The 25,184-nt window shown below is 37.1% G+C and overlaps 1 protein-coding gene across 1 annotated transcript; it reads left to right on the forward strand.

Moving 5' to 3' along the window:
- The first annotated feature begins 6,692 nt into the window (after positions 1-6,692).
- slc1a3a (solute carrier family 1 member 3a) lies at positions 6,693-25,184 on the forward strand. The gene is made up of 10 exons (XM_084415058.1): positions 6,693-6,860; positions 8,042-8,299; positions 10,266-10,403; positions 18,768-18,972; positions 19,084-19,126; positions 19,224-19,486; positions 20,178-20,411; positions 20,832-21,026; positions 21,752-21,886; positions 24,331-25,184. The coding sequence occupies exons 2-10, from the start codon at positions 8,119-8,121 to the stop codon at positions 24,539-24,541; spliced, it is 1,605 nt and encodes a 534-aa protein (XP_084271184.1). The 5' UTR covers positions 6,693-6,860; positions 8,042-8,118; the 3' UTR covers positions 24,542-25,184.

Here is a 25,184-nt window from a genome sequence, read left to right on the forward strand (position 1 = left end):
ATTTTAACATTTACAATTACATTTAGTCAAAATCCGTCCGTTAAAGTATTAGTATTGACAGTTTTATCACATCATATATTTCAAATGTCTGTATCTAAAACATAATGTGTTTGTGTAGTCTTAGGTTTCTGAATAAATTCTGAATCTTCTGATTAATAGCTAACAAAGACTTCGTGAAATGTTTATAGACCATTCAAATATATTTTCATAATGACATATCCCAATAGCATTGAAAAAACAACAACAACATTTGTCTTCGTGTGTGTGTGTGTGTGTGTGTGTGTGTAAGCATGCATGATTGAGTTAACATGGAAAAACTGGTTTGCTTTAGTGCAGAAAACTGCTAAACTATAACTATATAGTTATAACTATAAATCCTAAACGAAAACTCAGAACTTCACAAAAATTGATGAGCATATGTGTCATAACCTGCTAAAGAAGCATGGAAAATTTTATGGAGATCGGACCATAGTTGGCGCTATAACTGTTAAAACGCTTTAAAACCATATATTTCCTATGGTAAATTGCCTGTATTTGCTGTAAATGGTGTCTTCTATCTATTATCGTATAATGTTCATATCATAATGTTCAAAACCAGTGCAGCACAATTCTCTGAACTCTCTAGATCAATAATTATCAGAAAAAAAGTTTAACTTCTTCAAAAGGTGATTTTATATGAATATAAAGACATATTAAGCCAATAAGTGGTATTTTACTGCCCCCTGCTGTCATTTCATCATACTACTCCCTAATATTGTTATACAATTCATATTTAGACTTTATAAAATCATTATTTTAACATTTACAATCACATTTTGTCAAAACTCATCTATTGAGTATTACTATTGACAATTGTGTTACACTGAGATATGGAAATGGACGAAAGTAAGTGAATGAAATGAAACGAAAGTATAACGGCATTTAAGCCACGCCCCCGAATACAAATTCATTCATAACTCGAAAACGGAAAGTCGTTGCGCGCTCAAATTTTGATGGTGAGGACCTCGCCGGGCTCTTGATCGAAACGGGTCGTCGCGGGCCTCGGGAGCGCGCCCCCCGCGCATCGCCAGCCCGCGGGACCCCCGATTTTGAACGCCCATTACTCCCGACCCAGACCACCCCGAACATTGTGTAAGAGCTCGTTGGAAAGGGCACGTCCTTGGCTAGCTTCGATTCAAATGTGGTGTTATCTGCCCTGGGCATTCCAGAGATAATAGCCCGAACAGATGTGCCTTATAACAGTCATAACTCCCAGCCCCAATCGCCCAAAAACACCTTGATGGTCTCATTCAACAGGGCTCCTCAAGCACTATCTATGCTCTGAGTTTCAGAATTGTTCGCCATTTGGTTCCTGAGATATAAGTAAAAAAACAAATTCCCATTCATTCAAACACTTCAACTGTAAAATGTAAGCTATAATACCACTGTTGTCCACTAGAGGGAGCAGCAGGATTACGCATGATCTTTTAATTCGCTTCAGTATTGGGAAATAAACAAATGCTTTAAGAAGCAATCTTTTTTATTATGATGTTTTTTTTTTATTATGATATTTGTATATATTTTATTTTTTTATTATGATTATGAACGGTTTGATTGACATTAGTGATTCTTGAGGCAAAGTTGTTCAAGATGAGGAGATGAAGATATTTTCACAATATCACATCCTAAAAACATTGAAAACATATTTGTCTTTGTGTGTGTGTGGATGTGTTTGTGTTTGTGTGTGTGTCTGTCTGTGTAAGCATGCTTAATGGAAAGAACATGAAGAAACTGCTTTGTTTTACTGGTGGATAAAAAAGTCTTTCAAATGAAAGTGAGTCAATTAGTGGTCTTCTACTGCCCTCTGCAGGACATTCTACTTAATAAAATATTTTCATCTGTGATTTTGCATTAGTTTTTGGACTATATCAAATTACTTGCATGAAAATCACCTATTATAACACAGTCATGTTTTGTCAAAGTTTATCACTTCATTTTTACTGAGCTCTCAGTTTGAACAATTCTGCCTCTCAGTGATTAATTTGAAATCTGAAAATGGTGTTATACAGAGGAGATTTGCAATTATCATTTTGTTACCTATCTTTTATTTTAAATATCTCCATCTACAACAAAATGTGTGTGCATGTGTGTGTTCAAGCATGGTTAGTGTATTAAGTATTATTGTTTAAGTATTATTGTTTTCATTTACATTTTAACCACCAGAAGAAGAACACTCATTGGTTCATTCTGCTCACTAAAATATTATTTTTAATTTTTTTTTCCATTTGAAATATTGTTTAAACTTAATAAAATCATTAAAATAACATTTCAAATCATATTTTGTCTGTTTATAAATCCCACAGACTCACATTGGCTGCAATACTAATGTTTTTGTAAAACACAGACCTGATAGTCTAATCTGTGTGTATTGTGCATATATTATTGATATTATTACTATTGCAAATCATGTTATTGTAACTCATATCTTAATAGAATATTATTTGTAATTTTAATTCTTTATTTCTTAATTGTTTTTTTATGATTACTACAGATATTATCACCAAAGATATCAACTACACCTTCACTTTTAGTATTGACACGCTGCACACACAGCACAATCACACACTCACTAATGCATTCAAATAAATGTAATCTTACTGTGCTACTTTATTTGTACATGATTAGAATGAACAGAAATCTAAGAATATTTTTCTTCTTTTGTTAAAGCCATTTCAGACTCCAAGTAAGCATTATATTACTAATCATCTATTTTAAAGGTGCCATACAATTGAAAACTGTATTTATCTTGGCATAGTTGAATGATAAGAGTTCTGGACATGGAACTGACATACCGTGAGCCTCAAACACCATTGTTTCCTCCTTCTTGTGTAAATCTCCTGTTTGCAAAAGACCGCTGAAAAATGAGTGAATCCCACCATAACACCGACTGTGACGTTGGAGTCAGGATCATTAATATTTATACCCCCCAAATTTGCATTTTCCAGTCCATGTTCTAGGCCAGGCAGTGTTAATGTGGACCTGCACAGCCGAATCATCAGAAGATCTGCAGGTATTGTGAAGAAGCAAGCAAGGACAATAGTGAAAATGGCAGATCATGGATATAAATGTTATGTCTGAGGCTGTGCTGCGGATTTGAGAACTTTTCATTCCCTTCCCACAAAAGAGAACTGTCAACAGGCATGGTTGATGTTTACAACAGGATACCTCACCATTTTAATTCAAAGCTGTTAGTTTGCTCTTAACGGAGGCCGATCAGAACGAAACTCGGTGGGCATGTTCGACTCGTGGCCCTAGAGGTCTGTAAGAATTTTGAAAAATCAGCCACTAGTTGACGCTAACAGGTTTTACGGCTATGTAATCACGTGATGCATATCATTTGATAGATCTCCTCATACTGAACAACTTTGCCTCAAGAACTACTGCTGTCAATCAATTTGTTCATTAAATACTTGCGATTATGTTAAAAACCTACTTTTGCGAACTAGTCCTAGGTTTTTCGCCCGATCGGAAATATACCAGTGCAGTACAATTCTCTGGAAGCTCTAGATTATTAATTATATAAAAACTTTAACTTTACCCATTGGGTAGCCATAACAGGATCATTTAGAAAATGGGTATGGCAAAAAACACTCAAAAGCCTGTAAATCCTAAACAAAAACTCAGACAACTCACTAAACTGCCTTATGTGCTTAAAGACCCTAAATGCTTGAACCCCGCTAAATGCTGCTTGCAGCTTTAATTCAATTTGTATCTCTGCTCTATTGTATTTGTAGTTGGTAATTTGCTTCATTGTTCTTATTTTTAATATAAAAATAAAATTAAAATAGCTGTATTGAGAAATACATGGTTATCGTGAAATTAAATTTCTCATACCGTGAAATAAGATTTTGGTCATATCGCCTACATATTAGAAAAATGGTTCTAAACAGTACCAAATTAGGGTTCTTCGGCTTGTAACAATAACAGAACCCTTTTAGGTGCTAAATAGAACCACCTTTTATAAGGTTCCATAAAGAACCATGCTTTGAAAGTTCTATATAGGACCTTAATGGTGTTATAAATAACCTTTTCAATTATATTTATTTTCATTAATATTAGTATATTAGCATCTTCATATTGTTAATATTACTATTATTACTATTATCTTTTATAAATTATTTATTAATATTGTTTTTTTTTAGCCCTCTATCTGCCTGGTCTTATACACTCACCTAAAGGATTATTAGGAACACCTGTTCAATTTCTCATTAATGCAATTATCTAATCAACCAATCACATGGCAGTTGCTTCAATGCATTTAGGGGTGTGGTCCTGGTCAAGACAATCTCCTGAACTCCAAACTGAATGTCAGAATGGGAAAGAAAGGTGATTTAAGCAATTTTGAGCGTGGCATGGTTGTTGGTGCCAGACGGGCCGGTCTGAGTATTTCACAATCTGCTCAGTTACTGGGATTTTCACGCACAACCATTTCTAGGGTTTACAAAGAATGGTGTGAAAAGGGAAAAACATCCAGTATGCGGCAGTCCTGTGGGCGAAAATGCCTTGTTGATGCTAGAGGTCAGAGGAGAATGGGCCGACTGATTCAAGCTGATAGAAGAGCAACTTTGACTGAAATAACCACTCGTTACAACCGAGGTATGCAGCAAAGCATTTGTGAAGCCACAACACGCTCAACCTTGAGGCGGATGGGCTACAACAGCAGAAGACCCCACCGGGTACCACTCATCTCTTTGCACGAGCTCACCAAAATTGGACAGTTGAAGACTGGAAAAATGTTGCCTGGTCTGATGAGTCTCGATTTCTGTTGAGACATTCAGATGGTAGAGTCATAATTTGGCGTAAACAGAATGATGCCTTGTTACCACTGTGCAGGCTGGTGGTGGTGGTGTAATGGTGTGGGGGATGTTTTCTTGGCACACTTTAGGCCCCTTAGTGCCAATTGGGCATCGTTTAAATGCCACGGCCTACCTGAGCATTGTTTCTGACCATGTCCATCCCTTTATGACCACCATGTACCCATCCTCTGATGGCTACTTCCAGCAGGATAATGCACCATGTCACAAAGCTCGAATCATTTCAAATTGGTTTCTTGAACATGACAATGAGTTCACTGTACTAAAATGGCCCCCACAGTCACCAGATCTCAACCCAATAGAGCATCTTTGGGATGTGGTGGAACGGGAGCTTCGTGCCCTGGATGTGCATCCCACAAATCTCCATCAACTGCAAGATGCTATCCTATCAATATGGGCCAACATTTCTAAAGAATGCTTTCAGCACCTTGTTGAATCAATGCCACGTAGAATTAAGGCAGTTCTGAAGGTGAAAGGGGGTCAAACACAGTATTAGTATGGTGTTCCTAATAATCCTTTAGTTGAGTGTATCTTGTTGCCTCTATTTGGGTTTTACATAAAAAAAAAAACAGCATGTTGTGTCAGTTAGGTACTTTTATTTTTTATTGACATGGCAGATTGTAGCAACAACTACACTGTTCTTACAACAGAGGTTATCTGAATACATCAATAAATAACAATTGACATTGAACACGATGTTCCAGTGACATATCTTCACAATCCCCTATATGATGTCTTTACGTCCTTCATTATGTGTGTATTCTGAGTGGCAGTGTCTCTCTGCAGATGACGAGGTTATGATACGGGACAGCATCTGAAATACACAATTGAGTTTAGAGTTACATTGTGTCTCTTCCACTTGATTATGTAAAAACAATTAGCCTATGTTCATGAAGGCCAAAATTAGCCAAAAAATGGACAGTATGAGCCCTTTGCCATGTAAAAAGTGATTTAAAGTCATGGTGTAGCTTTTTTTGTGACTGGGTATGTTTAGGCATGAAGTCATAATTAAAAAACAATATGAATAATAAATTCCATATCTCTGTTACTCACTTTGTGGAGAAGAGAAGATGAATATCCTTTAACTGTATAGATCTGCTCACACATAGAAAAATACATGATTGTTAGGAAATGATTGTTACAATTTTTAAAGTTATAATTTATAGACATTTTAAGAAAGAAATCATTTACCTGTTGAGAGTATGTTGACAGTGGCTTTGACAGTTACAGATTTGAAAAACAAAAAGGTGGGAATAAAGAACCCTAAATTCTAACACAAAGAACCATTTCAGCATATAAAGGGTTCTTCAGGACGATACGGTACGGATACTACGTGTAAAGAACCTTTTTTTTTTTTTGTGTACCCCTAAGTCACTCCTACATTTTTTTTTTTTTGAAGTATGGAGTAAAATAGGATGTGACCAGCATTTTAACATCGACTTCAACGACAGTTTTGACTAGACCCAACATGAACTCCACAAGTTCATACAAAACCTGATGATCATGTTTTTAGATCAGCATACTAAACCTGATCAGCATGATATGAGAATAATCCAAAAAGCATCTTGAGCTAGAAAATCTGACTTTTTGCTTTTGCTTTTTTCGAATAATCTCCTTTAGTGGAGAAAATATCACATTTTGAAATTAGTCCAACAAGTATTTTCCACTTAATTTGACTTCTGAGTCAGAGTGGTCTTTGATGCCAGCTGCATGTGGAAACAAACACACACATGCTTTTCCCTCCATCTCTTCATCTAGAGGCCTTTCCAAAGACCCTCCCACAACTGAGCTGGCAGTTCCTCCTCTTCAACAGGCTCCGCCCCTTCTCATCTTCCCTCCACTCTGTTATTGGTTCTCCCCTGTCCTTCTCACTCACACCCTCCATGCTTGCAGTTCTTTTCTTCTAAACTCTTGCACTTTTCTTTCTAAGTACACACTTCTCTCCAGTCTCTCAGCGTAGAGGATCTTCGTCACAGGAAGGGTTGGACTGAATCCCTTTATTTTGACGTGAGTATGCGAGTCTGTTATTCTTCTGAATGAGGGTGTGGGTTTTCTCAGACCATGTGAGCCCAAGTGTGTGAAAGGGGGAGCAGCAGCAGTGTTTGGTCTGGCTGTATTCCTAGCACACGTGGAAAGATTGCATGCAGTTCTCGGTATCAAGGATCAGTTGCTCATTTTGAGCGCAGATGCATGGCTGCGTTTCAGAGACATCATTCAGAATAATTTATTGACAGACAAACTAAACCGACATTTTTGTAGTGTGACTGTGTGCATGCAAATGGTAAAACAAGCTAAAGTCCTAATCCAAAAGTTAAAAACTTACAACAAATTAAGATTATATTTAGGGTTTTAATTTTAGACAAGTTGCTCATACTTGAACAAACCACTAACCCTAATTATTATAATTTGGCATGTACCTGTAACTCTTTTTTTCACTGTTGATTCCTTAAATCTTGTGGTCCCAGCAAGAAATTTTGCGTTTAAAAGACGTCTAATAGCTATCCAAACACAGCCCTGCATGACGTCTGGTCTGAAACAAGGCAAAATTTGGGCTGTCAGTGAAAATGTTATAGACGGTTAAACCATAGCCCAAGAATAGACTATAGTTATCAATTAGATAACATGTCAAAGAAATGAAATCACTTGTTATCACTGTTGACTTTGCTTACATGATGGAATATCATACAACTCGCCTGTTATTTTGGGAAAAACGGCATGTAACCAAATTCAAGGTTATTTTGTCTAGAAATGGGTTACTCATAGCCGGACTATATCGGCTCTACAGTTAACCTAGACGGTGAAATGACGGCTATTGCTTGCTGGGGTCTGTTTAGGAGAAGAGTGCTATTACGTTTCTTAGAGATCTTTCACAATCTTTTCATTTTGTTTGATCTGTAACAATGTAATGAACCCCTCACAACATCAAAGCATTGCGGTGGCGATTTTTATACGTGCAAGTGCCACTCACGTTTTCTTCGTAAAACAATAGTAACTTACCTCTATTATCATTATTACAGTAGTCAACGTTTAAAGTGGATTAAAACCTTTCATCAAAGTTATACATGAGTTTTAAACAATACTCGTTCTTGTCTTTGATTAACTTTTTTTTTATCCACTCCAAAGTTGACTACTGTATTACGATGATTGGTATTGCATTAATGATGTTACCCATATGTTGTCCTCCGCAGTTACTGCCCACAGCGGAGTGTTTCTTGTCAAACGTTCAGCGGTATCTGGTGTGTCCGGTGTGGCGCCCCCTCCAGGCATGACTCAGAGTAACGGGGAGACGCGTCTGCAGCGCAGCAGAGTCCAGCAGCTGCGGGACGGCATCAATGAGCGCTCGCTGCGGGCCCGCAACTCCGTGCAGAACATCACCACCAATGACGTCAAAGGCTTCTTCATGCGGAATGCCTTCGTCATCCTCACAGTCGTGGCCGTCATCGTTGGTGAGATGATGTTTGGTCTTGTGATCAGTTGTGCCTCCTACTCTGAAAGGGATCTTAAAATACAATATCATAATTGAATAAATAAATAAATAAAAATGCAATTAAAGTCCCCCTGTAGTCAATGATTTTATTCCTTAAAACTAATTTTTGATCACCAGAATTACATATTACAACGTTTTTCCTTGGGAAAAAAAATCTTTATGCCTTAAAATAGCTTGAATGTAACTCTACACCCTTGCCTCATTTAGTATATGCGGTGAATATGCAAATAAGCCCCGCCTCCACTCACTCACACCAGCTCAGAGATCCACTGGTTGACGATCAGACGTTGACCTGATTGGTCGCAAGGTAGTTTGTGATGTCAGAAACACCACCAGTGACTTCAAACCGTGTTTTTGAGACTGTCTTTGGTTCACTGCAGTTTTAAGGAGAAAATATTCAGCAATGGTGTTGACTTATGAATTTGCACATGGTTTGTCTTAAAGCATATTAAAAACACCAAATAGACATATAAACTACATTAAAAACTTGATTTTCACCACAGGGGAACTTTAAATCTAAAAGTAAATATTTAATATAATGTGGGGTAACACACAATATTATAGTTTAATAAAATAAATAAAACAATGTAAAAGCACAAATTAAATAAAAATACTAAATATGGATTACTAAATATTAAATATGAAAGTAAAAATGTGTGTATATATATATATATATGAGTGTATATCATTTTTTTTACAGAAAATATGTTTATCTTATATCTTTAGGTTTTGAAAATTACACTAGGTGGAATAACTATTAATAAAGGAACTGCTATTAATAATCTCAAAATGGCGTGACATTTGCTGATTAATTGGCTTAAAAAACATAGCTTAATATTTCAGGGAACATATAATGTAATGATTTTGGTAAACCTATATTTTTTTCAAAATATTTTTAAAATACTAAATATGGATTACTAAATATTAAATATGAAAGGAAAAATGTGTATATAAATGAGTATATATAAAATTTTTTACCGAAAATATGCCTCTGTAGGTTTTGAAAATTACACCAGGTGGAATAAACAAATCTGTTAATCAGCCAATCAGGAACTGCTATTAATAATCTCAAAATGGCGTGATATTTGCTGATTAATTAAAAGACATAGTTTAATATTTCAGGGAACATATAATGTAATTCAGGAATATTTAGCAAAAGTATTATGTTAATTCATCATATATTCGACATCTTATACAGTATGTTATATCTTATATCTTCATCTTATATATTCGATTTTCGTAAACCTATATTTTTTTTGTATTCTTACACATTTGATGTCATAACAGAACACTGAACCTCACCCATGTCATGATACTAAAATAATAATTTCAAAGAATACTATTAAACTACCGCTATTGTGACATATTGTATATCTGAGTGAAATAGCTTCTCAAACAAGAACAAATGTAGGGCAAGACTTGGTATTGTCCATGTGGAATTTGATTGGATGGTGTGGTTTGCTATTGGTGGATCTCATGTGAGTGACAGGTTGCCCCGCCCTCGTGCCAGTAAACGCATCATCAGAGAAGAGAAGCGATGACGCTGCAAGAGGGAGAGGAAGATATTTTGATTAAAGATTATGAGGCATGTGAATTAAAAATATATATATATATATGTGCATTGATACTATTCCATAAAAAATAAGAATTGTCCATTTTGGTTTCATGGTGACTTTAAAGAATTCCAATAAGGAACACTTAAATGGAATTTCTATCATAATTTGGAACCAATATGATCCAACTGGATAAACTGAAAATCTATTTTTGTTGGATCCCATTAGGATTGGAATATAAAGCAGTGGAATAGTGCAACACACTATTTTATTCTCTCTCAGTATATTAAACACTCCAGCTTAAACGTTTATGTAATTTTTTTATTTATTTTTTACAGACCCATTAAAGCTGCATGTTTGTTTCTCTCACAGGTACAATTCTGGGATTTGGATTGCGGCCGTATAAAATGTCATATCGAGAGGTGAAGTACTTCTCCTTTCCCGGAGAGCTGCTGATGAGAATGCTGCAGATGCTGGTGCTCCCCCTGCTGGTGTCCAGTTTAATTACAGGTACTGTAATAATAATCACTGCGGCGCCACCAGGCACTGACCAGGCACAGTGACCAGACACGGGCAACTCTGCCAGCTAAACCCAGAACAACATGAGCCTGAGATAAGCACATGATGCAGGGGAAGGGGACGGGCCGAATGTGGTCTGGTCAAGCTCAGAGGGGCGACAGATTGATTTGTTATGTCTCACCCTTTGTTATGTCACTCGGGGAGCTGAAGCAATTCAATCTGTTTCTGCAGTTATAAATGTATTTGTAAATCGATTTTATAGTCAGCAAACCTGTATATGCTTATGAAAATAATAGTTTAAGAAGGATTCAGTTTAGTTTTGAAGATCTTCAAAAAGGCTGATCCAACTGCTCAAAATAATGATCTTATTTTGTCCATTACAAATATAAAAAAAATTCTTAAAGGTTAACCTTGTGGAGGTTAAATCAACATACATTTATAAAGATAAACTCACTTAATTATGAAAAAAAAAAAATTTAAATGAAGACTTAGGCCTGGTTTCACAGACAGGGCTTAGATTAAGCCAGGATTAGGCCTTAGTTCAATTAGGACATACAAGTAGCTTTTATAAACGTGTCTTAGAAAACAACATTACTGCTGTGCATCTTGAGACGAAACAATGGCACTGATATATTTTAAGATATTTCTGTGCAAGTTTATTTCAGTTAAAACATGCATTTTTACTAAACCGCCTTGTCTTTTAAACCGGGGGTTAGTATCTTAGTCGTTTTGCTTTTTTTGATTTGAGAATGTTTCAAAATTTGCACTGGAAAACGAGGCAAAAGTAGAAAATGATTTGTTTTGTTTAAAAAATAAAGTAGATACCTAAGGAAGGTTAACATTTGTTCTCTGAGGGGTTCGGCCAGTTAAGAAACATGGGGGCAGGTGAGAGCGTTTGTAAGGTCAGTGCTTTGATGGTCTATTTCCAAACAGACTTGAAGTCAAGGGTCAAAGTGACCATGCAGAGTAACGAACAAAAGCTTCATTCAGTCACCTCTCTCTCACACACACTCTTTCTCTGTGTATAAATAGCATTTGCTGCCTTCTAAATAAAGCCGCAAACTGTTTCTAGACAGCATTAAAGAATGACTATGGGACTAACACAACTTTACACAACTAATAAAGACAGTACTTTTTTTAATAATTTTTTTAAATTAATTTAAAAATTAATTCACGTGCCATTCACGTGCCATTTCACATACTTAATCGGACCTATTTCAGTGTGAAATGTGGTATTTAAAATAGAAAATGTTTGGCAGAACTTGATTTTATCCATAGAAAATTGATTGGATTGAGAAAAGTGGATGTTACATACCAGAATGGAGTCAGATGGCTGGAGCGGAGGGGTTAAAAAGGATAAGATATTCATCTCAAAAGGAAAGCATTTTGATGTTCACTTCTTTTGGAAAGACCTGAAACGTGTATTAATAGCTTATTTTAATTTCATATTGATATACTGCAATGGATATGATAGCATCTGGCTTTAAAGAGCTTTTCAGATGTATGCTGTTTGTTTCTCTCTTGCTTTAACTTGCACAGTCACAAGGCTGAACATCAATGACACAGTAGAGGCCCATTTAGATCAAATGCTCAGTACATAACACATGCACACACCCATGTGGTGCGTCGAAGCTTGTCGGGTCAGCCAAATCTGTAAAAGCCAAAACAATGACTGTTCAATGGCTGCCCGGCCATACATTTACTAAGCCGAATGCCCAAATGTAAATACTCTGTGATTTAAAATCCTGTATAATGTCACTAAAATCAGACTAGAGAGAAAGAGAGCAGTTTTATTACTGTATAAAAACCTGATGGAATGAACTAGAAAAACAAGATATTTGCATTTTCTGAAGAAGCTTTATTTTACAGTAATGAAAACCTAATCGCATCTAACATAAAAGTTTGTTTATATCATATATGTGTGTACATATATGCGTATATGTATATATACACACACAGACACGCACACACGCATATACAGTTGGAATCGAAATTGCAAAACAGGTTTATTGGCAAAATTTACAGACTTTCAGCTGTTTGCAGTGAACAAATCAAACAAAAGTAATTGAAATAGCTCATGTTTCAATTGGTTTCCCCAATGAGGGTTCAGCTGCACAGTAAGGCGTGTTATAAACGCATGCGGTTTCCATGCCAGAACTCCAAGACGTACACCACTACTGACTCAAAAAGTATAAGAAAAGGGCTCAAAATCATATAAATAAGCGACAGAAGTTTGGGGATTCTGTTCTGTGTAGCGATGAAACAAAACTTGAACTTTTCGGCCCTATGGATCAGCGGTATGTCTCGAGGGAATAGAAGAAGTCATGGAAGATTCTACAGTGGCCATCACAGTCACCTGACTTGAACCCCACAGAAAATCTCTGGTGGGATTTGAAGAAGGCGGTTGCTTCACGCAAACCCAAGAATAATACTGAACTGGAGGCCATTGCTCATGAGGAATGGGCTAAGATTCCTCAGAAACGCTGCCAGAAGCTGGTGTCTGGTTATACATCTTGTTTGCAGCAGCCCAGCTAGCAAAAAGTCGTCTATTAGACGTTGAATAGACGTAAATCTTCAACGTCTAATTTACGACTTTTCAAAATCGTCTTGATGGAATATGTAAAACTCTTTACATTTATTTGTGATAATAATGAACATGTTTTCGTAGTTTGTTTTTCTCCATTATTTTAGCATGTATAACAGACTTATCCTGTCTTAGATTATCAGTTGAAAACATGTGGTATCTTAGATGATCAGTTAAAAACACGTAGTCAAACAGTCCGGCCGAAACTACTTAGTTGAAATCACGTCATAAACCAGTCCAAGGCGGACCGACTTATTTTCAACCATATTTCTTAATTGTTTACTGGGAGGTCATAACAGCAAATGGGTGCTCTACTAAGTACTAAAGATGTTTGCCATGAAGGGGTTGAAGAATTTCAAGACTGCAGAAGTCATTAAAAGTTGCATTTTCAGTTGAATTTGGGGAAACCACTTGAAACACTTTTGTTTCATTTGTTCATTGCAAACAGTTGAAAGTCTGTACATTTTGCCAATAAACCTGATTTGCAATGGGGGTTGAATATTTCGATTACACCTGTATATACATACACTGTAAAAAAATTGTAACACTCCCAAATCAAAAATTTCAATTGACCGATAACATCTAAATTTTTCAATTGGCCCAAGTGAAATTCTGTAAATTCTAAAATTAAATGTACAGATTTTCACTTGGGCCAATTGAAAAATTTAGATGTTATCGGTCAATTGAAATTTTTGATTTGGGAGTGTTACAAATTTTTTACAGTGTATGTATATAAATATTATAATATATATATATACACACGTGCATATACAGTATTATAAAAACTAACTAACTAAATGCACATTTTTCTTTATGCATTGCAAACTATAATTTTTTGCAGTTAAATGTGACCTGTACATATTTTCACAATTCATCCTTTGTGAATGTTTAGTGTGCTGCTACATGTACAGAATGTGGTTGCTTACAAGTCCACCCTCAAGTCTGTGATAATTTTAGTCTTTAGAGGTGTGTTCACACCATATCATAATTACCATAATTATGAGATCTTAACTTGTAAAAAGGGTAACTTGTAAGCTGGGAATTTTCTGAGACTGATGAAATGCATATAAAGAGCCAGATGTGCTTGATGTTAAAAAGAGTTATAAGCGCAATATATCCTGAAAAGGTGCTCGTGCTGACTGGCACACCGCCAAAGTGCGCGCACAGAAAGCTGCCTCTTTTAGAAGGTGCTCACGAATTTGGGACATGCTTGACGTTAAAAAATTGTTATTAAGCACAATAAGCAGTAAAAAAAGAGCTCAATGCGGTGCTCTCGCTGACTGACACACACTATAAGCGCGTAAAGACTAGTCTCACCATGCAAATTCATGTCTTATTGCGCTTGAATGGTCGAATACACACGCAATTATGTCAAAATGCCTATCGTGTGGAGTATTCATGTAAACACAGCCGGTTATGTCTCTAGTGAAAGTGAACAGTTGGGTGTAAACTGGATGTATATCAGTATAATGGATCCGTGCGTTTTGGTCTTAAAGTGACAGCAGCCTAATAAATCTGCTGCTCTCTGTCATTAATGTGAATCAAACAAAAGAGAAAATAACTTACTCTTGACTGAACTTTTTTAGCTTTAAGGCGAGACACGGCAGGCAAAAACATCTTATTTTTTTTACTGGTCAATTTTGAGATTTTGGGATATTTGTCTTCAATAACATGTCTTCTTTTAGACTTGTGGTGAAAAAAAGTCCGAAATACACATTTAGGTCTTTATTTTATTACACTTTGTCTGTTTGCGTCTGTAGATTTCTCATAAATTCAACAAAAGTTGGCGTTCTTAATCAACGTTCTGCTCCGCGATCGCTGCCGGCAGCCTGTCATCAGAAGCACCGTTAGGAAGCGCTCTCTCTCCTGTACAATCCTGTCGGATCCAAATATGGTCATTTCCTTTTTATCAGCAACCAATCGTGAAAGTAAAAGGGCTGAATGCGCAATCTCATTGGCTGATGATAAATCTTTAAAGCCTGTTTTCTCAAAATGACTTTTCTCTCATACTCCAAGTCCGAAATCTCCACTTCAGTCGCACCTATATACACCAAACTTTCGAGTCTTGTACCTAGTTATATTATGAAGACATTTACTGAGGAATTTGTAAATATATTAATCCTAGCCTGATTTATATAACATTTTATTCCAAAAAACATGGCAAAAATCATTTTTTTTAAGGCTATTGACAGTATTTTCTGATATACAGGATAACAAAAGTAGATATCCATAAATCCCTCTGTAATTTTTTCCCATCTAATATGTGAACACAATGAAAAAAAAAATTTTAACCTGGCTTTATCCAATACTCAGATTTTGTTTTTTTAAATATATGCAAATTAGTGCATATTTTATTAGATATTGCCTAATTTGCATATTTAAACATTAAATTACAGAAAACTTGTAATCAATTTTTTTCTCATCTTAATGTAGGTAATCAACTGGGAAAGTTTCATGGTGATATCTGCTAGCTAAAAAATGTACCCTATTCACCTGTAGTGTCTCGCCTTAATAAGAATACATTTATATTTAATTCATACAGTGAATACTGCAATGTTTTATTTTTACATTTGAGTAAAACTAAACTAACTACAGTAAAACTGTACTAATTCTAACTGCATGTTAAATAAATCCATTGTACCTGAAAAACTTAAAAAGGGTTAGTTCACCCAAAAATGAAAATTCTGTCAGTAATTACTCTCCCTCATGTTGTTCCAACCCCGTAAGACTTTCGTTCATCTTCGGAACACAAATTAAGATATTTTTGATGAAATCTGAGAGCTGGCTCACTCCTTCATAGGCTTCTAGGTAATCGATACCTGCCGGCCCAGAAAAGTTAGTAAAGACATCGTTAAAATAGTCCAAGTGACTACAGTGGCGCAACCTTAAGTTTATCAAGCGACGAGAATACTTTTTGTGTGCAAATTTAAAAAAATTTTTTTTTATTCAACTATTAATTTTCTTCCGTGTGGGCCTCTGACGTGAGTTCACGAGAGCGCCACGACGCATGCGCGAGAATTGAGAAGATGACGCAGATGGGTCTCGATTTAGTGTTTCTAAAGTGTCCATTTCCTGGATGTCCGAATCGTGAGAAACCAACGAGAAAGCGTAAACGTGCCTTACCGATGCTGCAAAATGAATGGCTTACCTTTCACACTTTCCCATCAAATGATCGTGAGCGTCATCTTCTCAGTTCTCACGCATGCGTCGTGGCGCTCTCTGAATGAAATTGTCTAGAAGCCTATGGAGGAGTGAGCCAGCTCTCAGATTTCATCAAAACATGAGGGTGAGTAATTACTAACAGAATTTTCATTTTTGGGTGAACTAACCCTTTCATTTGTCTAATTCACATTTTTGGTATATTGTATTTGTCCTATTTTCTCTTTTTTTCTTCCTTATATTTAATAACAGAAATGGGATAAAATAACTATATTGTGATATATATCGTTGTCGTGAATAAAATTTCTCATATCGTGAAATTAGAATTTGGTCATATTGCCCAACCCTTAACAATTGCTTAGAAATATAAATATTTGATTAAAAAGCTACTTAACAGACAGATTTAGTTTATCAGCAAAAATCTGCCCGTTCGCAGATGGCCATGAAGAGTGTGCTCTCATTAGATGAGAATTTCTTTGTGAGGGGTCACACACAATTTGTCTTTGAAGACTGTGTGTGTGTATGTGAGGTAATTACTTTGCAGTATAGAAGAATAAGACTTTATAAGACTCTTACAGGGGAAGTCATCATTACCATGGAGACGAGAACTAATGAGAGCAGCAGGAAGAGAACATGACCTGTGCAGAAGGTTCCCAGGCCACTGTGTCTGCGGGTGCTGGGGTGGAAGCTGAGGGGCTTTATGGGCTCAGGGGCAGTGAGATCACTAGGAACACACACACACACACACACCATACCACAATAATGGAAGACATACATAGTTCAATACAATGGCTGTTTCAGTCCTATAGAGAGAAATGTTAAATGGCAGTTGTGGTCAGTGACCTTCAGGATATACGGTTTTACTGCTATAGAATGTATTGTGGTTGAGCATCAATGTAGAGACTTCTTTCTTTCTTTCTTTCTTTCTTTCTTTCTTTCTTTCTATCTATCTATCTATCTATCTATCTATCTATCTATCTATCCATCCTTCCTATCATCCATCCATCCATCCATCCATCCATCCATCCATCCATCCATCCATCCTTCCTTCCTTCCTTCCTTCCTTCCTTCCTTCCTTCCTTCCTTCCTTCCTTCCTTCCTTCCTTCATATCTATCTATCTTCCCATCCATCCATCCATCTATCCATCCATCCTTCCTTCCTTCCTTTCTATCTATCTATCTTCCCATCCATCATCCATCCATCCATCCATCCATCCATCCATCCTTCCTTCCTTCCTTCCTTCCTTCCTTCCTTCCTTCATCCATCCATCCATCCATCCATCCATCCATCCATCCATCCATCCATCCTTCCTTCCTTCCTTCCTTCCTTCCTTCCTTCCTATCTATCTATCTTCCCATCCATCCATCCATTCTTCCTTCATTCCTTCCTTCCTTCCTTCCTTCCTATCTATCTTCCTATCCATCCATCCATCCATCCATCCATCCATCCATCCATCCATCCATCCATCCATCCTTCCTTTCTTCCTATCTATCTTCCCATCCATCCTTCCTTCCTTCCTTCCTAACCTTCCATCCTTCCATCCATCCATCCATCCATCCATCCATCCATCCTTCCTATCTAACTTCCCATCCATCCATCCATCCATCCATCCATCCATCCATCCATCCATCCATCCATCCATCCATCCTTCCTTCCTTCCTTCCTTCCTTCCTTCCTTCCTTCCTTCCATCCATCCATCCATCCATCCATCCATCCATCCATCCATCCATCCATCCTTCCTTCCTTCCTTCCTTCCTTCCTTCCATCCATCCATCCATCCATCCATCCATCCATCCATCCATCCATCCATCCATCCATCCATTCTTTCTTTCTTTCTTTCTTTCTTTCTTTCTTTCTTTCTTTCTTTCTTTCTTTCTTTCTTTCTTTCTTTCTTTCTTTCTTTCTTTCTTTCTTTCTTTCTTTCTTTCTTTCTTTCTTTCTTTCTTTCTTTCTTTCTCCCCCAGAAACTTTGCAAACAGCAGCCACCTTTTACAGTTCCTCCTGAACCAAAACAACGAGCTTATGCTGAGTTCACTCCCTGTCGTAACCATAATTACGAGATGGCAACCCGTGACGTTCTAACCCCAGCTGTTCCTCAGACTCAGATTTATGCTTTTCTATGTCAACACTATCAGCGCTGAACTGAATCTGCAGCAGTCAGGTGGTTCAATTTAGAGCTCTTTAAGTGGTTTACGTTTATTATTATTGTAATGTTATGAGCTTTGAGTAGTGAGGTAGTTTAACGCTGTCCCTCATGACTCTTTGCTGTGTGCGTTCATATGTTTTGAAGGAGGCGTAGCTTTGGAGACGCTCTGAAGGGAGGGTGGGATCTTATGCTTTCAAAGCAAGCTTGCTATTCCTAGCCACTCCTAAATTGCTTACCCTGCCTTTAAATTAGCTTTGTAGACAAACATGAATTGTCCTTCTTTACAAATCTTTTATTCAACGACTGGACTGGGGTGTGAAGGAAAATCAGCCAACAAATATCCAACATACATGTTTCTTCTTAATATTAAGGTCACTACATAATTCCTATTGTTACATCTGTCAGCTGCAGGACCCTTATCATGTGAACTAACTCATATTGCGGTCTAATGTCACCTGTGTGCAGGTATGGCCGCTCTGGACAGCCGAGCGTCAGGGAAGATGGGTGTGAGAGCTGTAGTTTACTACACCACCACCACTATCATCGCTGTATTCATTGGGATCGTCATGGTGCTCATCATCCACCCAGGAAAAGGCTCTAGAGACGAATTCACCAAACACGAAAAAATAGAACAAGTCAGTCCAGCAGACGCCTTCCTCGATCTAATCAGGTATAGTGAAGATCGTTTTTAATTTAATTTTATTAGGTCTGTTTTTTTTTGTTTTGTTTTTTAACTCTATATAGGCTATATATATTATATATATATATTTTTTTTTTACAGAAACATGTTTCCTCCTAATTTAGTCCAAGCTTGTACACAACAGGTACGTTTTTAATGCACAATAAAAACACAAAAAATCCCCTAAGATGGTGAACAAAACCAAGTAGGCTAACTGTTTCTATTCTCTCTACCTTCCACAGTTTAAAACGAAAAATGCCAAGCGAGTGGTCACAGTTCAAATTCTGGTAAACGACAGTTTAAATAACGGGTCGCAGGAAGTCAAACATGAAGAGGTGATACCAGTGCTGGGAACGGTTAATGGAGTCAATGCACTCGGACTCGTGGTCTTCTCCATGTCTTTTGGCCTCATCATTGGGGGCATGAAGGAGCAGGGAAAACCTCTGCGGGATTTCTTTGACTGTCTGAATGAGGCCATCATGAGGCTGGTTGCAATTATCATGTGGTGAGTGATTTAGAGTGGGAAAGTTTTCAGCTTTTAGCAAATTAATTGACATATTTATTTACGTATTAAATAAACTGTGGTTCTTTTCCTAATTAAAGAAAACCACTGCCTATGAAACTGTTAAACCATGTCATGACCTGCCGGGAATGTGTTTTTTGTTATTGTTTTTTTTGTCATTTTAATTTCAAGCAGACTTACTGGAACATTAACATTAACTGGAACACTTAAATGAAACATAATTTGCTGGAAAAAGTTAAATATTGACACTCATATAATAATGACCTACTTTGCTAAGACACCAAAAGAATTCCATCTTTTCAGTCATTTATCAGTTGCAAAGTGTGTTTAAAATCTAAATAAATTGTGTGTGTGTGTGTGTGTATGTATATGTATATATAGTAGTAGACATGTACATAGACATGTATGTCAATATTTGAATTTGAGTCTGTTAACATGCTGAGAAAAAAAAGCTCAATAATTTAGCATAGACCAAGTTATATAAACCAAGGTGCTTTTGGAATTAATTTTAGTATGAATTTGTTCCGAATTTGTGCCACATAAATATCACTCTGTTTTTGAAGAATATTTGAACCAGGTTCATTTCATATCGACATTGTGCTTGAAAAATGATATGCGATTCAGTAAGGAAGTCAATAATCTGACCGATTCACTCTCTGTTTTCACACCTCAGGTACGCTCCACTGGGCATATTGTTCCTGATTGCTGGAAAGATAGTTGAGATGGATGATATATCAGAAATGGGAGGCCAGTTGGGAATGTACACCGTGACAGTCGTCATTGGCCTATCGATACATGCATTCATTGTACTGCCCTTGCTCTACTTCCTTGTGACGCGTAAAAATCCATTTGTGTTCATCGCTGGACTTCTGCAAGCCCTTGTCACTGCCCTCGGCACCTCTTCCAGGTGAGCTTTTACACCCACGATAATCAAAATAAACTTTTTTTTTGAGCATCTATTCATTAACTTGAACCATAAGAGTAATTCGTTTAAAAATGTTGTTGTACTGTATTGGTATTTTTGGTTCACTAAAAATATATAAGAGGCATTTGTTGTTTAGGTGTGCAGTCCTCGAGGACTTGTCATTCTTGTAATTATGTCCTGTACACTGTGTTTTCTTTGCATCACATTCAATACAGACTGCATTTTGATTTATTATTTGATTTACTGCATTATACATACAGATTTATTTTGCCGTAGCGCTCCAGCTTGCGTCGGAATTGGGCAACATTTTCCTTTCGTGTTCCATGGAATAGTGTTATTATGGGCTTGGAACATCATGATGAGTAAATGACAGAATTTCTAATCTGCCGTGTCTCTCCGTAGCTCTGCCACTCTGCCCATCACCTTTAAGTGTCTAGAGGAAAATAACCATGTGGATAAACGTATAACCCGTTTTGTGCTGCCCGTGGGAGCCACCATAAACATGGACGGCACAGCTCTGTACGAGGCTCTGGCTGCCATCTTCATCGCACAGGTCAATAACATGGAGATGAACTTTGGAGAGATCCTAACCATCAGGTACAGACAGGAAACATAAAAAAAAAAACTTACAACATTTATTCAGTTAAGGCAAGACACCACAGGTGAATTGAGTCAAATGTGTAATCACCATATACTTCCCCAGTTAATTAACCACGTTAAATAGGTAAATTGATTAAATACATGTTTGAAATGTTATGTTTGAATATGCAAATATGCTATTTTTAATATCTAATTTAAACAATTTCCAGGACAGAAATATGAACATTGGAATTGGATGTAGGTTCAAAATTCTTGTTTCATTTTGTTGACATATTAGAGTAAAAGGATTTATACAGAAGAATTTGGGTATCTCTTTTTATCGCTCCATAAAGCAGACATACTATCAACAGTCCGGAAAAAAAATCACTGTTTTTAGAAATAAAATGTTATAAAAAAAATAATAAAAAAAAACACCTTCAGACTATAGATAAAACTGGAGTGTGGCGTATATAAGTGCTCTGAAATAGAGATTTCTTACTAAAAGAGAGCATGAGAGAAAACAGCCTTTAAATATATTTATTTTAATTGAAATCTACAAATGCAAATAGATGAAGTGCAATAAAAAACACTTACAATTTCTTATCATTTCAAAATGGGCCAGTACATGAAAAAAAAAATTCCCTGCATTATCTTGCCTTAAATGTTGTTAATTTCTCACACCATTCAGTATTTTATCAAAGTGAAAACGATATTAGAATGCATGCTTTGTGTCATTTTTAAAGCATCACAGCAACAGCAGCCAGTATTGGTGCAGCTGGAATCCCTCAGGCTGGCCTGGTTACCATGGTGATAGTGCTGACCTCTGTGGGACTGCCCACTGATGACATCTCTCTAATTATCGCTGTTGACTGGTTCCTGTGAGTACTGCGTTTTATGACGAATGTTTAAAGTATTTTTGTGCGTGAGATCATCCCTCATAAGACTCGATAAATGCATGGCTTACTTCAAGTTTTGCACATTAAACTGGAATAGGAGGAGGTGTTACAACTACAGCTTTAACAAACACAGGGTTACCGCCCGCTGGAAATGTTGAATAATTTTCAGATTTATATTCATTTGTATAGCGCTTTTCACAATACACAGCAAATCATGTTGATGTTTATAATCTCCTTGCCTTATAGTTGCATTTAGCATATTAAAGCTGGGCGGTAATATAGTTTACATTTTAAGACGATACAAGCAATCAAGCAGTTGAGATTTGCATTATATAGTATATATATCACCCTGTGTGAGTATACTGTATGTATGCGGATAAAGTTGGACATACTTATACTGTATAAACAACTTTGGATAAAGAGCTGGAGGATAATATAGTTAAATTTTGCAATGAAAATAAAAAAAAATCTGGCAATTGAGATTTGTTACAGTTTATAGTGTAGGCTATATATCACTTTATGTGAGTGTACTGTATGTATGCAAGGCAAGTTTATTTATGTAGCACACTTCATACACTATGGCAATTCAAAATGCTTTACTCAAAGGAATTAAAATAATCCCAAAATAAAAGCAAGGAAAATTTAGGCACGAGAATCAGTGTATCATATTTTTCACAACTCCCAGTTTTACTCTGAGATTTTTCCATGGTGATTACACAGTGTCTGTGATGTTCTTTCGGCACGCCTAAGAAATCTATTGGACGTCTCCGATGGACCCGATTTTCCCATAAAATCGGACAGGAGGAGCTCTAGGACTGACTCACAGGGGTTTTTTTATGCAGAAAAAGTTGGATATCCAACTTTATATACAAATACAGAGTTGTGCAATAATATTTTGCAATGATATAAACAGTCAAGCAACTGAGATTTGCTATATAGTATATATTGCTTTACATTTTACTCGAAGTAATAAAAAAAAAAGTCAGCATTCATAATCCAAAATTCACTCATCAAAAGCTGTGGGAATTCTAAACAGGAGAATTTCAATTTGTGATGTTTTGAAGACATCTGTAAGCTATATATTATCATCCAGCTCTAATCTGCTAAATGTGACTCAGGCCTTGTTTACACCTGATATTAAGAAGCGTTTTGGACGATCGGATCACAAGTGGCCGATGCTAAACACAGCTGTAAATGGGGTCTTAAACGTTTTGAGCTTGTCCACACATTTGACCGAATTGCTTTCGTAGTGTAAACACTCATGTGGTCGAGTGTGTTCAAACAGACTCAAAAGACCGTCTACTCTCCGTCTACTGAACTAATGAGTAACATTATGGGAAGAGCTCTAGCCAGACGGGATTGAAACTTTCTCGGCTGAAGACCCAAGTTTGGTTTGAAGATGAAAAACATACCAAGCTCAATGTTCTCTCACCACTCCTGATTTCTAACACACACTCACAGTGTTCGGCTGGTCTTGTGGCTGTCAGAGCAGAAATGAAAGCTGATGTTCTCCGTGTGTTTTTCCGTCGTCTCCGGTCGCATTCATATGTAAGTTGCTTGAGCTTATTTCGTCCATTAGATCGAAAGATCTGGAAAAAGTCCATACATTTACCCACCCATAGACCCTCCCTTCGAAGAAATCAGGACAGAAGTGTTTGAAAGTGGACAAAAGAGACGGATTAAAACACCAGGTGTGAACGGGAATGTCTTCCTCGTCTACTCTGATCTACCGAAACTGATTAATACCAGGTGTAAACAGGGCCTAAGGCATGAAGATATTAAGATATAATAAACATTAACATATTGATTTTCTGTAAAGCTGCTTTGGAACAATGTGCATTGTGAAAAGCGTTATACAAATTGACTCTGAAGACATGCTGTAATATTCCTACACACAGACCCAGGCAGAAATTCAGAGCTAGGCAGGAAGGAAGCAAGATATTCCATCTTTCCAATTCCATAACCCATAATCAAATTGTACATGTCCATGCAACATCTGCTTCAAATGAGTTTTAGGACCCGTTGAACAACACACCCGTATATCCGATAGCTTGTTCTTGAGACCTTTATTCCCACCGCATTCACAGCAGTCACTGTATTCAAGTCCAGTGAGGGACCTGGTCTTCAGATTATGTGCTGGTTAAAGCAGCACACAGAACAGAAGAGGCATTGTGAGGAACGTTCATGCTAGGAAAGATGGGTCAGCAAAAACACCACACAAGATGGAGGAACTGTTTTTCTTAAGCGGAGGCCTCACGAGGCCCTCAGAACACAACAAAGGCTCAAGTGACATTAAGCGATCCAGATGTGTAAACCAGAGAATGAATCACCATTGACAAGAGGAGATGACTTTGATAAGATGTTCTGGTGTATGTGGGTCAAACACAACTTGATTCCACCATGTTTGTTTTCCTCTGCCATTTCAGAGATCGGCTGCGCACCACCACTAATGTTTTGGGCGACTCCATCGGTGCTGGCATAGTGGAGCACCTGTCCCGTCACGAGCTGCGCTCTGCCGATGCCGAGATCGGGAACTCCGTCGTGGAGGAGAACGAGACCAAGAAATCATATCAGCTCATCTCTCAGGAGAGCGAGTCTGAGAATGCCAAGATCCCTGACAGCGAGACCAAAATGTAACCGCTTGTTTCCTGAGGAGTTTTATCCACGGAAAACCGGAGTTTTTGTACAAACACTAGTAACTTAGTCAGACTCTAGTCTGATATTCATCTCAAGTCTTTTCATATGCTTGTCAGAGACATCCAAATGTGTTGAGGACCACTGCACTAGCAGAGATGGACATGTGTGGTCCACAACGGTCCTCTGTGAACTGTTTTATTGTAGAGTAAACTGATTAGATTGGCAAAAATCTGATTTCATCAGACGTATTTTTACTAGTTTTCTAGATGCAGGTTTGTAAATTCAAGAGAAACTGAATGTAATTACGGAAGCAAGTTTATGCTTCTACTTGGGCTGGAAAAAATAAAAGCAATGAATTACATCCAGTCAGTTTGCAACATTGCGAGTAATGCTAAAAAAGAAAGTGAAACATTTTTAAACTGGTTATGAAACACACTGAACGTTTTGGCAGCTTAAGTTGGAAAGTGAGGCAGTGAGTCCAGAAGCAACGGTACAATGTTTTTATGTTACACGATTTCAGCGATCTTCATCTGTGGAGTCACTCGGACCGTGCATGGAAAAACTTTACATTCAACTGATGTAATCATCTTATTTCAATGCTTTTATAGATTACTCTCAGTCTGTACAAAATAAAGAAATATAT

The sequence above is a fragment of the Rutilus rutilus genome, assembly GCF_951802725.1.
Source record: "Rutilus rutilus genome assembly, chromosome: 7".
Taxonomy (NCBI): Eukaryota; Metazoa; Chordata; class Actinopteri; order Cypriniformes; family Leuciscidae; genus Rutilus; species Rutilus rutilus.

What these genes read in the sequence shown, in the direction of transcription:
- slc1a3a (XM_084415058.1), top strand. Translation starts at nt 8,119, where the DNA reads ATGACTCAGAGTAACGGGGAGACGCGTCTGCAGCGCAGCAGAGTCCAG. An exon ending in AGTCGTGGCCGTCATCGTTG is followed by an intron (nt 8,300 to 10,265) that starts GTGAGATGATGT and finishes TTTCTCTCACAG; the next exon opens with GTACAATTCTGGGATTTGGA. An exon ending in GCCCTCGGCACCTCTTCCAG is followed by an intron (nt 20,412 to 20,831) that starts GTGAGCTTTTAC and finishes GTCTCTCCGTAG; the next exon opens with CTCTGCCACTCTGCCCATCA.